The 16,133-nt window shown below is 37.4% G+C and overlaps 1 protein-coding gene across 1 annotated transcript in view; it reads right to left on the reverse strand.

Annotated features, from left to right (window-relative positions):
- The window catches only part of LOC145450013 (uncharacterized), a 120,511-nt gene that overhangs the window by 78,204 nt on the left and 26,174 nt on the right, over positions 1-16,133 (reverse strand). Inside the window, exons 24-55 of the mRNA XM_080328466.1 lie at positions 15,301-15,342; positions 15,072-15,240; positions 14,041-14,444; positions 13,835-13,977; positions 13,315-13,419; positions 13,018-13,189; positions 12,855-12,954; positions 12,653-12,794; positions 12,181-12,307; positions 12,003-12,113; positions 11,686-11,777; positions 11,484-11,625; positions 11,145-11,425; positions 10,695-10,850; positions 9,988-10,160; positions 9,458-9,617; positions 9,154-9,305; positions 8,975-9,096; positions 8,117-8,263; positions 7,965-8,063; positions 7,766-7,908; positions 7,210-7,705; positions 7,002-7,151; positions 6,803-6,945; positions 5,347-5,836; positions 4,665-4,817; positions 3,747-3,860; positions 3,561-3,686; positions 3,360-3,502; positions 2,384-2,653; positions 2,136-2,328; positions 1,220-1,615 (exon numbers count right to left, since the gene is read on the reverse strand). Coding sequence (XP_080184592.1) covers positions 1,220-1,615; positions 2,136-2,328; positions 2,384-2,653; positions 3,360-3,502; positions 3,561-3,686; positions 3,747-3,860; positions 4,665-4,817; positions 5,347-5,836; positions 6,803-6,945; positions 7,002-7,151; positions 7,210-7,705; positions 7,766-7,908; positions 7,965-8,063; positions 8,117-8,263; positions 8,975-9,096; positions 9,154-9,305; positions 9,458-9,617; positions 9,988-10,160; positions 10,695-10,850; positions 11,145-11,425; positions 11,484-11,625; positions 11,686-11,777; positions 12,003-12,113; positions 12,181-12,307; positions 12,653-12,794; positions 12,855-12,954; positions 13,018-13,189; positions 13,315-13,419; positions 13,835-13,977; positions 14,041-14,444; positions 15,072-15,240; positions 15,301-15,342 — 5,856 coding nt within the window. The remainder of the gene's footprint in view (positions 1-1,219; positions 1,616-2,135; positions 2,329-2,383; positions 2,654-3,359; positions 3,503-3,560; positions 3,687-3,746; positions 3,861-4,664; positions 4,818-5,346; positions 5,837-6,802; positions 6,946-7,001; positions 7,152-7,209; positions 7,706-7,765; positions 7,909-7,964; positions 8,064-8,116; positions 8,264-8,974; positions 9,097-9,153; positions 9,306-9,457; positions 9,618-9,987; positions 10,161-10,694; positions 10,851-11,144; positions 11,426-11,483; positions 11,626-11,685; positions 11,778-12,002; positions 12,114-12,180; positions 12,308-12,652; positions 12,795-12,854; positions 12,955-13,017; positions 13,190-13,314; positions 13,420-13,834; positions 13,978-14,040; positions 14,445-15,071; positions 15,241-15,300; positions 15,343-16,133) is intronic.

Consider the following 16,133-nt stretch of genomic DNA (forward strand, 5'->3'; position numbering starts at 1 on the left):
TAGTCCTTTTAAAGCAGCCTAAAACTACTTGAAGTAGAAGCAGAATTAATCGACTTTAAATCTACTCAAGTAAGTAAGTACTATTGAAAACGATCATAATTCGTTCGCATGGACTGTAAAAAGCTGCAAATAGAACTATGCGAAAGGTGCCATGCTTGATTCATATTGATGCATGCCAGGAGGTATAAATTTTCGACGACATAAGCATTCGTCCACATCATGGGATGAGAATGATAACACTGATATGGGAATGCAATAATAATTCTCTGTTTACTCGAACACCCCGATTTAGAAAATATCATGGTATGGTGCCCTCCCACATATTATAAGGCCTGTAGTTTTGGTCGAAGAGAAACACGGAGAAATGATGTCGGACACGGTGTTTACACTTTGCGCGATTAGTAAACGTTAATAAAAAATATGGCTGATCAAAAAAATGCCATATAGTCTAGCTATATTTTCAGAAAATAGAGGCATTACTACACTTGCTTTTATACTTCAACATGTTTGTTCTCCAGACAAAAGAATGGAAACTAATTAGAACTCAAAATATGATACTGGAATTGAAAGAGAAATAAAAGTGCCGAAATTGTATTTTATATTTTATGTCTTTTGTCCAGAACGTTGCAACAGTGGTTTGCTAAAACAGGTGCAAAGCTAAGAAAAAGTCAGAGTACATTTTTCCAGATTAGGACACGCCATGGACTGCTAGATTACGATACTATAGGTACGGTAAATGCTAGATTGTGTAATAGTAGTTTCAAACGCTATGATGGGCCATATTTACTGTGATGAAATATTTCATATGGGCGACAATATGGTGTGAACAGAACCACGCAACCCGCTACCTAAATTATATTCACCGATACGTTTGTGAAATCATATTAGTCTACAGTGCACGAAGCGCAACGGATATTCTGGGCTTTACTAAACTTTTATGAAAATTCAATGTTGATACTCCGTGAAAACAGCCCCAAAATTCCTCAGGCTATCTTTCTCATTGGAGGATTAAACTACTTCTACTTGACAAACTGATAATAGCAAAAAGTAAGTAAGTAGATAACAAAATATTACAGAGTAGAAGTAGTGGGAAATGATATCTACTTGAGTAAATTCCCGAGTAGCGTAAAACTACTTGAGTACTTCAAAAAAGTAGAGGTACTCCGTTACTGACCACCTCTGATCAATAGATGCTATGACTAACAGCAATGATACATACCGACACACTTGGTCTTTTCGTACAGTTCAAATCCCACCCAGCATCTGCATTCGAATCCTCCAACCAAATTTTTACATTCTGATTTGAGATCGCAAGGGTCATTCCCTTCCTCACATTCGTTGATATCATCGCACATGATCCCGTCGCCGAGGAAACCGCTCAAGCATTTACATTCGTAGCTCTCTTTGGTGTCGATGCATTTTGCGTTTTCATGGCAGTTATCATAATCCTCCTTACACTCGTCTACTTCCACAATAGGAAAACAGTCGTAGACACCGATATCGTTCTTCTTACAGTCGTCTGTTGCAGAGCATGTGGTTGCTGTCTTACAGTCAATGTCATTCTTTCCACCGCATGTGCATTCATAGCTACAGTCTTTGTTTTTGTAGGTGAATCCTGCGTGAAAGATTGTCTGGTTAGAGGGGTGTGCACGGAAAATATCCGAAAGTGAGTTATTATTAAAGATGTTGATTCAACATTTCACGATATTGCTCTTGTGATCTTTACATATATATATAAACATTGGCCAGTCATTTACAACAACAAGATTACTTGTTCCAAAAGCTGTGATTCGGTCCTCAATTTCGTTGTCCTACCTACCTATGCAACCTTACATATACAATTCAAGTCAAATGACAGTAAGGTAAAATTGTCACACAGATTATTTAGGAAAGATACAAATCCAAAAATCAAAATCCATATTTTAACGATAGATTTGGCTGAATGTCATTCACGAATATTGTGCCTCACCAACACATCAGTTTTCAGATTGGAACAAATAGAGAAACTAAAATCCAAATCTTGAAAATAGGTTTGAGAGAATCCCCAACTCACCGGACCGCTCATTTTCCAATCGAATCAGAGACCAGCCAGTAATAGTGACTCTTTATTGACAAAAACAAATGTATATATTCACCTGATGGTACTAGCTGTCCTCCTGGCAAAATACATTTGTCCTTTGGCACTGCCATATTACAGATTCTATCGGACACTTCTCCAACAATCAAATCCAGATTCACATCTTCAGACTCCGAGAAAACGTTCATTTCACTGCCAGCGATGTACATCAATTGCGCCTCATCAAAGTCGTTGAGCGCGACAACCACAATCTAAACAGATCGAAAGTTCAACTATCACCACCCAGAAAAATAAACACAATTTTACCTCGTCTGTAACACTTTGTAAGGATTGCAATCCTTCACTAAGGTCGCCGCCTGATACTGAGGTGGTAACAAGTAATGTCACACCTGGTACACCAATGCGACGACCACTACTTTCAGAAATTATGGTGTTTCCAGCTTGTAACAAAGTGTTGCTTAAATCAGGAGGTCCCGGGATGACAGAGATTGATGATAGTGATTCAGTAACCTCCGACAAGCTACTGTCAAATCTGGAAACTTGGTTTACTTGTCCTCCATATGAGAAAGAAGCAATCTATTGGTAGAAGAAGCAAAAAATATACGATTTCAACTTTGATATTTATCAGGCGTTACAAAATGAAATACGTACTGGAAGAGGGGGCATGGAAAAAAATCATCATCTCCCAGTCTACTCGACTACATCAAAAGAAATGAATTATCAGTTAATAGTACTTTTACAACAATAAGATATTTCTTGATCTTGAGTTTACTTTCTTTATTTTACACAAGTAAATAAATTGTACCCTTATCGTAATAAAATTGTCATGCCATTGCTGTTGCCATCAACATGTCATTTTCTGAATGTGGGTTATCAATAATATTAGTTCTGAAGACAAAACAACACAGAGTCTTGGATATTCAATAGGATAGGCGACTGGCTCGTCCCACCATCAAACCAATAATTTAGACATTCTCAGAGCAAAAACAAGCTCAACTATCACATTAACTGAATATGTATTAGCTAATGTATTATCATTTTAGGTGTGTTAAATTCATATCACTTCATCAGTCTAAACCGTTTTTTTACTCAGACGTTTTCTAATTTTTTTTTTTTAATAAACTGAAAAAATAGGGGGTCCATTGATGTTTTAAATAAAATTTAAGGAGGCCACAGTGTAAAGAGGGCGGGAACCTGTTCTCTAAAAGCATTAGAACAACATAATGAGAAAATCAAAAAAAAATTGCAGTATTTTTAAAGTTTTCTAGCAATTTGTTAATACCTGCACTTGATCCTCGCCGATGTGGAAATTGGATATCAATAAAATTGATAATTTTTTAAGCATTTCGATCCATACTTCATCATCACTTTGTAGAATGAGCACCACATCTAGCATCATGTCATCAGGACACATATCCCCAGATTCTACAAACATTGTTATGTGGCACACCAGGGATTGGAAAAACTTGATAAATCCACTTACCAACACATTTCACTTTACCATCTCCAACTAGGTCGACGTCACAGACACATAGGTAACTGCCGAAGCTATTAATGCATGTTGCATTTTCAACACACGAATGCTGTCCCTCTGCACATTCGTTGATATCTGAAAAGATATCGTCAGATTTGCTGTTTTAAAAGATATCTATGACAGGCAAAAACTCACCTTTACAGAATACACCGTCACCAATAAAGCCAGTATCACAAATACATGTGCCTGCTTCTTCAGCGCATACAGAGTTTTTATTACATTCGTCATCTGATGTGCACTTCTTGATAGCTGTAATCGAAAGATACCCATGTGCAATTTCTGTGGGGACACTATAAATCGCTACCATTGCAAAACATCGGCATTGTTTCACTAGTGCACTAGAGCAGTTTTATACAGGTAAATTACACACAAATAACCCTCAAGGCCCTGGCTACACAGCAAAGGTGACATATCACTGCATGCCTACTATATGTATTTGTAGCTAACGTTATGGATTGCATCCGGAATCGAGATCAAATTATGCAGTCTTGGTATTCATTTTGTATAACTCATAGCCTGGAAAGTAAATTAAATCACTACTTGTTATTTGATTCCAACCCCAATTCCTTTATCTTCTACTGTGCACTGTTGCAACATTTGTAGGATTAAGTTACTGTTTGATTATTATCTTTCATCAAGTCTATTCAGCAAACGAGGAAGAAGATTTATTTGCCATAATCACACAGCTAGTCAAATTTCAACAGTCCCATGTATATTACTCAATTCTTTGTAGCAAGCAGTGTTGGTAACCCTATTGCCTGCGCATTGCACCAAGATAAACTAATATAACGCAGTTTGGGATAAAAAAATACTTCTCCCACTTCACACCTATATAGACAAGTATATCTCTCCTCTCAGTAGACACCCAAGCATACCTACTGCTATTGCAACTTCATCCGAACAATATTTCTGAAAGATGAACTATTGCATTTATCTTGATGAACTTTTCAGGCGTATGAAACACATTTAACATATGTTTATCAATACAGCAGTATCAAACTTTCATTTCTGACTATATTTTCATTAACTGTCTCGTACACAACGACAACCAACCTTTTCCTCTCTTGACACATGAGAAAGAACCATCCTCCTTGTTGATTTCACAGGTAGTGCCTTCAATACAGCCTGCAACATCTTCACATTCACTGCTATTCATGCCGAAACAGGTACACTCGATTTTGCAGTCAGGACTCAGATATTTTTTACCTGCAATATTAGGGTAGGTGTTAAGTAGTAGGTACCAAATATCACTCAGGCAGACTTGACTAGAGGGAGCTAACACTAAAAATTATTGTAGGAATAAGGTTTCAACTGGTTCGTCCACAATAATCTAGCATTGGAATGTCAGGACATTGCATATGCAAAATTATGGTATTTACAAACTAGTGTTCATGGTAATTGGCATGTACTATAAATGTGAAGATGTTATTCAGAATTCAGAATGATAGCGGTTAAAGTATTAAGTTAGTACTCCGCCCATTACCATCAAATTGTATGTTATAAAACACATGAGGTGTCAATGACTTTACAATAAGACATCACATACTTTCATTGCTGTTGTTTTTTCATTGTTGTCTATGAGAGATATGGCTACTAATATAGTCTAGTCATATTTACTATGATTTTGCTAGCTGCATTCAACTTCACATGACCTAACCACATCAATGGATTTAGCAGAGCATTTTTTCCATGTATTGGGAATAGATTGCGGCAATAAATCAACACATGCTCTCACCCTTTGCAATGGACTGTCCGCTTGCTGTAGTGCAAAAATCTTCATGGTTGCCAGACTCGCAAATAAGTTTTGTGATATTGCCACCAAGATCTGCCACATCATCAGCTTTAGGAACAAGAATGGTGTTCTTTTCCGACGGAACAGACGCCAGGTCTTTGATATTGTTTTCAAAAGCATCTCCAATCCCGACAACAACGAGTTTGGTCATCTTCTTAATCTCATTCATCATTTCCCTATCTATGTCCAAACTCTCATCCTTCTCTGGAGAGCCCGCGGTTAGGAAAACAGTGACAGCAGGAACGTCGCTACGTCCAGAGTCGCCAAATTCTCGGATTGTTTCATCGACTTTTTTCAAGAAGTTTTCCGTGATGAACTCGTCCGAGTTGTAGTAAGAGAGGTGGGAGAGGGCAAGCATCATTGACCCCACCGAGTAATTCATTTCAGATGACTTCAAAATGGTGAATTTGCCAGAATATGTGATCACCACGATCTAAAATGGGGACATTTAGTTACACAGTGGTCAATCCCACTTGGTACAGCATATTGTCCGGCTGCCAAGTGAGACATTCTCTTTTTGTCAGCAATTTTGAAAGCCGAATGGTAGAGATTGCTCCGTGAGATGAGTGATTACATTTTTGATATACTTAGGTATCGTAAATAATGCATAATAGCCGTCTCGAATGTGATCATTATGATCACGAATTTGCTAGATTTGCGCTGCACTTTTCATTAGACTAGGAATGATTAAGTTTGTTAGATCTGCTGAATAGTACAACTGGTACACATGTTTGTTTGAAAATAACAGTAGTATAGCAGGGGGAGATAGTGTAGTGGTTACGATAAGCGCCCACCATGCAGACGGACCGGGTTCGATTCCCGTCGGAGGTTTATCTGGGCTCCTCTTCCCCTGCCGTTGCCATTCTTACGGCGACAAAAAAGCCCAGTAAAAGACCCGACAAAAAGGAAGCACTCACAAGGAATGGAAAGAACTAGTAGAAAGGGCCGCGGCTTCAAACAGAGATCAACATCGAAAAAGAACTGTGACATCGGGCACTCTAGGCCGAGGTGGATGTTAGAGTAAAGGATCGCTACTGATGCGTGTCGTTCGACATCCTCCTATCTGTTCATGACATCGCATTGTGTCTTATTGCATTGTACATTGTGTGTGACTTGTTCAGATAAAAATAATAACCCAACGATGTTATGTTACGATGTTATTTAGATACATTTTGTTGGGGCCAAAATTCCATCAAGTGGTGATAAAACTAGTGACTTGAAATGATTCATCTTACTGAAACTTTCAATTAATACACATGGAAACATTTACTTGACTTCAATCATAACAAAAGAAAAGAAAGTTTTAAATTTAAACAAAGTATTTAATATTCGATAAAGTTGAGGTCAGAAATGTGACCTTGTGGCCTTGTCCTGAATATATAAATCTTTGCGCACTAACATTTGCCATGTTTTCTCCGATCACAAAGCGTCCGATCATATCCTTCGAAAGTTGAACAAGAGCGTAGAAATTTTCCTTTGACATTGTCAAGCAAGAATCAATAACCACGATCAAGTTGATTTCCGTGCTTGGCTTGCACATATCTGTAAATATTACCATGACACATATATGCTCAACATCGTCAAATTTCCAGACTAACAATTTTCTTCAGGGGAACAGAGATGGACATTGTTCGTTTCTTGAATTTTGCATGAATTCTTGTCAGCACAAGTCTTTGGAAAGCACACAAACTCGCGGTCCGCACTACAATGACACATCTCAGTACAGTCTTTACCCATGTATTTGAAACCTAAAACAGCAATTCCAATCACAAATATTCACAGAAATTGAAACCTACAATGACATACCTTGAGGTACGGAGGTATTGCTTGACAGATCACATCCACATTCATTGCCGTCGCATTCTCCGGATTCTGCAGAACTATTACATAACAAGGTAGCAACATCATTAATAAAGCTATCAAGCCCCTCCGCTTGTCTATCGTAAAAGTAATTAGGTCTGGTTTTGCTAGGTGTTGCGATTTCTTGTAAAACATTTTCAGTAGCACGTTTAATTCCAACTGCCACAATGTTAGCATAGCCCTGTAGCTGTTTAGCATAATTTGTTACCACGTCCCGAGAAGCGCCATCGGCGAGTGCAAGAACTGCAACTGGTACACCAGGCCGGTGACCATTTCGCAATTTAAAGTTTTCTGTAAAAACATAATTTAACGCGTTTCCCAGCCTGGCTCCGGACGACTCAAGCGGTATTCGTTCCACTGCGCTAATCAAATCTGATTTCGATTTGTGCTCATTCAGGTGGTACAGAGTGCAAACGTCGTAATTGTAAATCGTGATTGCGACCTAAATTGATGAAACCAAATACCAGTTTTGCCCTTCGAATGAATAGAGACTTTGCCTTACCTTTACAGCATCAGGACGAATGTCAAAACGCGAGACCAGTCCAGATACGAACTTCTTGAACAAATCAAATTCTTCCTCTCGTATTGACGAGCTCGATTCCAACACTATCATCAGATCAAGCAGCATGTTCTCCGGACAAAAATCTGTAACAAAATTACATTGCAGACACTCTGTCAAGTCAGGAAGTCCATTCTCATACATGGTGCTGCTGTGGGTGTAACTGGTGTTGTTGTTGCAATAGGGTCTGGCTCGAAAGGATCCAACCCGTCGTCTTCGTTTTTCTCAGTTTCAGTTTCGTCTAGAATGAAGTCAGAACCATGATCAGGACGTAAAGTGAGTTCCTTCTCATACCTGGATTATTCTCTTTGCACTCGTATCCTTCGTCTGCATTTTCAGTGCAAGTTTCGTCTTCGGTGCAAAATGTACCTGCGCAGACGTATTGGTTCCCGCCGTTGCATTTACATTCCAATCCACACCCTTGCGTCATACGTACAAATCCTTGAAAATAATATATTTACTAGCACAAATGCCTTCGAGATAACCAAGATGCAAGATGCGCGTCATGAGTATGACAGGCGGAAAAAGTTGTTTTAAGTCGACCTTGACCAATATCTTGGATACACCATATATTGAGGCGGCATCTGTCTCTGCAAAATTTAGAAATATTGGTATTGGCCAACTTCAGCACATCTTTATCGACGTAACTAATCGCATCATCACCTATAGAGCTGCTCAAGATTAGAGGATCTTCATAGAGACTGTTTCATGGATTTATGTTTTCGTGAAAATAGCATATCGTGGTGTGTCCTGAGCTAAACTATACACTTGTTAGACTGGAAGTACCATTTTCTTACTGAGCTGGAGTCTGATTGTAAATAAATGAAAACTATATGTCATATATTTTCATTTCACCGCCACTAAAAAGTAACTCTATTTTTAAAATGTCACATTTTCATATCAACAGAAAATATCAGTAAATATCACCAGAAACATGATTTAGGTATTGACCCTAAATTCTCATATTGGTGTTGCTCTATTTATCAGTATTATCGAAGGCTTTATATACATTGCATTAATCAGTATTTTTAGATGAAAAGATACGGTTAAGTTTATGCGCAATTGTACAGTTCCATAGATCAGCACATTAGTTTTTGCTTGTTCTTGTTAGCAACTAACAAGATACCAAGACTTCATTTGACTATTACTTACCCTTTTCCACATATACGTTGTTATGGAGAACGCAGCCACAATCTTCGATCGGAATACATCTTTCATCATCCAATACGTAGCCATTATTGCAAACACATTTCGTTTCAGAAGGGACTTCACATCTGTTATATATATTCGCAATTACTATCAAACTGTGATTCACCTATGACTATATATACATTTCTGGAACTTGTGGCTGTGTGCAAGTAGGTTGGCATCCCGATGCATCCTGCATGGCCGTGCTGTGCTCTCCACATGACAAAGGAATGTCAACCTTTTCTCGCCAGTCTGGGATGTCCGTGTCACATGATTCAGCGTAGCTGACAATCGACTGTAGATTTTGGGAAAATCACACAGTTTACTTTATAGTTACTTGTATGGTATGTCATGCACAAATCTTTTAAAAATGATGAATGAAATGCAATGAAAATTTTGAATAATGGGAATATGAAATACCATATATCAATATAATATAATTCCTACCTCTTCCACCACTTCCATCACCATCTCCACTGGCGCAGCGAGATTTTGACAAGCATTCTGTACACATTGCTCTTGAGCACCTTTAGCGTCACTGGATGTGTGACATTTCGAGAATGGTCCTTCGCTATCCCCAAGCGCATTGCAAATGCCAGCAGCACCACTGGAAAGTTTACATCATGTTGGTATCAGAATATATTGCAATATGGTCAGGCTTGATCGAAGTAGCAATTGATGAGGATAGCTAATGCCCGTGAGGAGCAGCGAAAGTAACAACTCAACGAAATTTCTACTGCAATCATGATACATTGCATTATTCTTTGTTTGGTATATTCCATCTTCAATAGTACTTGTTCAACTATAATGTTGAATAATCGTCCTTTTAAAATGTACGCAATCACAAATATGATAACTTGAAAATAGTGTAATCGATTACAATTATAAATCACAAATAACTCACATCTGAAAATGGAATGTAGCGTAAAAAGATGAATTAACTGCATACTGGGAACGTCCAATAATTTACCCCTTACCTGTCACTTGGGCCAGACGGGCAATCGTTTCGAATAGGCGGTAAGGATTGCTGGTTACATTCTTCAACTTTATTGTCATTGAGAAACACCTTCATATTATCTGTGACTTCTTCATTCTTTAGCAACATCTCATCTTGCTCAATATCATTATTGTTTCCACATAAACAGCCAACCTGCAAGATAACATTGCTATAGTGTGAAATGGTCAAGAGAAATTTGTCACTACAGCGATTTCTTTCAAGTTGAGAAGGAATTCATTTCACTACAATTAAAATGAAGTTTGGTCGGCACAGTTTTAATACAATGGCTTGATCCTACTAATTTAAAAAGATAGCAGAAATTGGAAATTTTTCAAATTACATTTCTATATAGTCCACATTTCCACGCATATGGCCAACTTGAGGGTAACAAGATTTCAAGTGTTGACCCTTGTCACGTTACCTTGTAAATTGAATGATTCAATTTTATTTCGTAAATTTGTGTCAAGATGATTACAAGATTTTCCATAAGAGGAAACCGAGTAAACAAATTCCAGCTGACGGCTGACAATAAGTTGATGAGCGATAATGAAAGGTAACTTGTATTTAACAAAACTTCCAGAAATATCACTATTCTGATAGTATGTGGTATGTAGTCAAGTCAAACACAGCTTGATATCTATCCATTATTAAAAATCTGGGTATTCAAACGCGGGTAAGTATACGTACCATTCCAGAATAATAATCTGCCACGTCCACCTTCACTCTACCATTTGTAAATTTTATTTTGAGTCCGTGCACAGTTGAAAACGTTATGCCATCTTCGACGAAATTAATTTCTAACAGTTCGTTTTTCATATTTTCAGGCACATCCTTTCCATCAATCTGAAAAAAGATTGCAGTAGAATATCAACAATCGGCTGTCATTGCTAACTCAGACAAATACCGATATAATAGAGTGTACAGTTCATTCCTTTATTTATAAGTATAAAATTGATGTAAACAAGTGATATATGGTGATCCAAACAATACCATTTTAAATTAAAAAACGTTATGAAAATGAATGCCGATTCGAGTATTTTGTAAAACCTTCTGTATCACCACTAATATATCAGAACAGCCTGTGGCCAGTAACAACATAGGCTACTATACTACACTACCAATAGCGCTTAAGCTAACCTTTGCCTGAGTAGCTTCCAAGTCGATGAATTTTTCCCCAGCTTGTAGAAGTACGCGAACTAGTTTTACATAAACTGTGTCATCAAGAGAATCGCGGAACGATTGGATCTGGATGCTAAACCATTTTGGGTTGTACTTATACAGTGCCAAAGATTCGGCGAGACAATAGGTGCACACGTCTGAAGGGTTGATGTCAGCGTCTGATATCGTGAATTTGACACCGTCGAAGGATGAATAAAATCCTGAAGCATCATTCTTCACAGCGGAGCAGGTACTATATTCTGAAATTCATTGGCAATGAATGGCTTTGCGAACACTATCATAGAGATTATAAAATACTTCTCTTGACACATCCCAATTTTCCCTCTTTATCCGATTTACAAACAGATTCCTCACGGCAAGGAGCGTCCACACAGGAAACAACACCACTGTAACACTCACAATATTCCAAGCACAGTTTCGTGTAAAATTCTTCAGTGTGCTGATATGAAACGGCAATTTCAACAAGACATCAACTTGAGCGGTTGAAAAAAAATATTACCAAATAATATTTCCCATCGACTTCACATCCACACTGGTCACTTTTGACACAGTCTCTGCCAGAACGTATGTATCCATCCATACACACACATGCTGCGTAACAAGAACATTGTAATCCATGAGGTTAAAGCAATGCTATATATAAATGTACAAGACAAGAGTAACTAGGAGATGAAAGCAAATGACTTGATTATGAGGTGATTTAGAGAACAATTGTTTCATAAAAAGATAAGAAGAATCATATCAATATCTTTCCTATTCATCTTTGGAATTAAGCATTTCACCAATAATATTTTCCAACAATAATACAATACAGACCAGAATGGCAAACGTCGTTGGCACAAGCTTCTTCAGCATCCTGGTCTGAGCAGCTGTTTTCACATCCATTTGTACAAGGTTCAAATTTCTCATTTTCACCACAATCCGGTACTGTAAAATCAAACAGTACGTTATTCGGTCAGACATATCACTACAACCAAAATACAAATTCCCCTACAAATATTGCAGGACGTTCTCCAATCCACCTCGATCCCGTACTCCGCACATTTCATCGCATAATTTTCGAAATTATCCTCAAGGAGATTTTGATTTCCCTCAGATAAACAGGCATCGAATTCGCAATCCTGCAGAGCATAAGATGCATCACAAATAACACAGATCAAAAAGATTTTTCTTATCTTACAGTTATTTGAAAAATATTGCTAATTTGTATGAACTGAAAGCAAAAATTGAAGAATCGTATGAATCTAGCTATTTTTTCTCAATACGGTACTCAAAAGCAATTTAAACAAGTTAGTGTCTAGTAATTCAAAGATAGGAGACAGATTTCAGTTGTATGTTATATATGGTATGAACAAAAGACATAATGCACATTAGGCATGAATTAAGCATTCTTGCAGACAAAAAACATCGAACCAATTCATGAAGATTTAGCTGAACTTCAAATACACAATGAAAATCAAACTTACCCCAAAGTACGGAGCAGGATCAACTGAAGAATGACATATTGAAAATACATCTTTATTATCCTTCAATGTCTCACAAGAGCACCGCCCTGATTTGTAGATTTTTTCTGTTTCACAATGTGGTAATGGTTCACCAGATACACATCTGTTCAAAAAAATCACTCTCATAACATCAATATCAACAAAATACGTACAAAGACCTTACCCAACAGCACTGCCTGCAACTTGCCAATGTTGGGCATGATCTACTGGCACAACTCCATAGAAGTCATCATCCGGATTTCCATTATAATTACCAGCTAAGCCTGTTTTATATAGTATGAAACATGTATTTGAAAGTATTGAAAAATGTTGAAATAGAAAATTACCTTCTGTGCATCCAATGTAGGAGCTTGGCATCTCAATGTCAAATCTTGAATTCCCGTCGTATTCAATGGAGACACCATACTTGCTAGTTATGCGGACCTTGAGTCCAACTTTTCTGATTTTCATAATCTTTAGCGGATCCGTGTATGGAAGGTTGATTTCCTCTCCATCGACCTGAACAATAAAAAAATATATATACAATAGGTGAAATAGGTTCTACTAACTTTGCCAAGCATGATGTGTAGTAGATATAGACTAAAATCACTATTGTAAAAATCTAGCGGCAAATTCAAACTTACCGCAACAATTCCTGTTTGCTTCATTTCTAATGTGTAATCATGTATCTCAAACATTGCCTTCGCAAATATGAATGGGTGCCGATGTCCATGGGGATCGTTGATCATCTAAAAACATCGGATCAAGTTAATCAATATTAGGTACAGAATGCACTTAGTTAAAAAGTGTGATCAGGTTTCAAGATATATATATCTTGTTATGGAGTAATAATATAATTTCCACAACTCAAAAAGAAAATATAAGGAGAGAGCATTACATCTTATTTCTAGGGGCTCTTTAATTTCTGAAGCAATTTTACCTCACCACAATTATTTTTAAAATGTGTTGCACACCGATATGTGCAAAACATTCATATGTTGCACAGATTCTATCATGAGGTTCCCACCTAATTCACGTCAATTTAGCAATCTTTTCTACAAATGCTACGCTACATAGTATTTTATCAATAATATGCAAATTAACAATTAAATACGAGTCATCAATTCGTACTGTACTGTAAACTATGTTTTATGCGATACTTACCACAGCCTTGACTCTTTCCAAATAACTGCAGCTGACATCAACCATAACATAACTGCAAGTGCCTTTGAAGCTGAATTCTTTACCATCAAAACTTTGGTAATGCATATTTCCTCTAGTAACAAACACAAGCTTGTCACTGATTTCTGTATGGCAAAAATATTGTTAACACTCCATATTCGGCTGTGTACCATCAAAGTTTCAAGTACCTCTTGCATCACAAATTGAAGATGACACATTCCCTATGATACTTTTCAAATCGTCAAAGCCATTGACGGTATGCACAAATTTCTCTGGTGGCTTCGAAGCCATGAGCTCCAATTCAGACCGACTAGTTTGGTCGCCGATTCCTATCACTATAATGGACGATTTCTCTTGCAAAAAATAAGCCGCCGAAGTCACATCATCGTTTGAGGTGCTATCTGTTATTAGCAGAGTGACCATAGGCGTTTTCTTTCTTCTACCAGCCTCCTTTAATGTCATATTTGACGAAATGAATTTAAAAGCTTTTCCGGTATTGCTGCCACCCAGCACTTGTGCGATCGATTTCAAGTCTTCGATTAAAGATTCCTCCGATGTGTGCATGCCAAACTTCCAAAGTTCGTGGACATTTCTGGATTAAATGTCGATTAAACATATATAATGCGGATTAACAGATATCAAATAATCATTATTGGAACTACTTTTTATACAACTGTTGAAGTATTAGTCTTTATGCACTTTGACATCAATGAGATACTTTGATTTTGATATCATGATATTATGACGAGCATAATTAGTTCTTTGGTGTGTGTAAAAATGTACATGTACATCAACGGATATCAACCGCAAGTACAATGAGCATAGAATTGAAATGTGGCAAGCATTCTGAGTCTTGATATACATTGCCCATACACCAAGTTTGAATTTTACATTCCTAACACAGCCTATACACCAAACCCATCACCATACATACCATGTATCCCTCAAAATATGGTTTGAAGAATAAAATTTAGTTACAGTCAAGCTCCTTGGTAAAATAACTTGTACGACTTACAAACATAACTTTTAACATAAATTTCAAGATTACCAAAAATTATATAAAGGCCGTGTAGTATACAGAAGTCTGCTAAAACTTCTAAAATGGAATACTAATGTGGATCCATCAAGATATCTGCAACCTGGTCTTGATAATGGTTCCGTATTTTCAGGTACAAAAATTTGAAATATTTGAGAACAGAAATCAAGTATTGCAACACACCTGTTGTAAGTCACTGCTGCAACACACATGTCTTCCATACCAATTTCAAATCGAGACACAACGGCGACTAAAAATTGTTTCACTTTGTCAAAATCCTCCTCCGACATCGAAGAGCTTCCATCGACTACAAGCACAAGGTCCATTTTCATGTCTTCCTTGCATTTGACATCTGGACCAAGACATTTTCTGACTCATTGCATATAATTTTTCGTCGAATTTCAAAACAAACCTATCAGATCTTCAATCTCAGGTGAAGCAGTTGCTAACAGTTCTTAATAGAGAGAGAAAAGTTATGTAATCATGCAATACACATGCCCCGGTAGTTGGGCTATTTAGAACTATGAATCAGTAAGACATTTTTCTTTCCTTCCAGTAAACTGTGTAGAATGTTAGTGGAATCTTCACCCGATACATATGACTGCAATATCCAAGACATTTTTGTCTATCACGAAAATTCTTCCTAGCTATGACTCTAATGCAGTGGTTCTTAACCGGGTTTCGAATTAACAGAAGCGATTTGCTGAGCCAGCCTCAGGTGTTCGCCGGAGTTCAGTACACACACCTAACTGATTTGCAGTACATATTCAAAAGAATCTTTTTGTTTTGTGTGAAAATCATGTTGCAATAGTTTATATTATTTTAGCATTGTTGTTGATGCAGAATTCATTTGTGTAATACGGTAGATTTTTGTTCTTGTTACTCGTTATTTGCTTATTTACATGTTGAACTATTTCGTCCGAAGTCCTAGGTGACACGACCATGACGACATTGTCATACCGACTCACCCAGTCGATTCTGTTCATCAAATGATATTATTTTTCATCAATTTATTATTGCAGTACAGCAATCAGACGGTCAATGAAACAAATTTCATTTCTCACATTATTCCTGGATTCCTACCAGGGTTGTAACCAAGTCACAAGGCTCTGATTCACAAGTCAATCTCACTTTTATAGTTTTGACTTGAGTCAAGTCGAGTCATTTTCAATTCACCACCGAGTCATGTCTGAGTCCAAGTCATTATGTTGACTGCTCAGATTCCAGTCAAAGTCGTGTTAAACC

The sequence above is a fragment of the Botryllus schlosseri genome, chromosome 11 (assembly GCF_051294905.1).
Source record: "Botryllus schlosseri isolate E-star chromosome 11, Bs_hap1, whole genome shotgun sequence".
Lineage (NCBI taxonomy): Eukaryota > Metazoa > Chordata > Ascidiacea > Stolidobranchia > Styelidae > Botryllus > Botryllus schlosseri.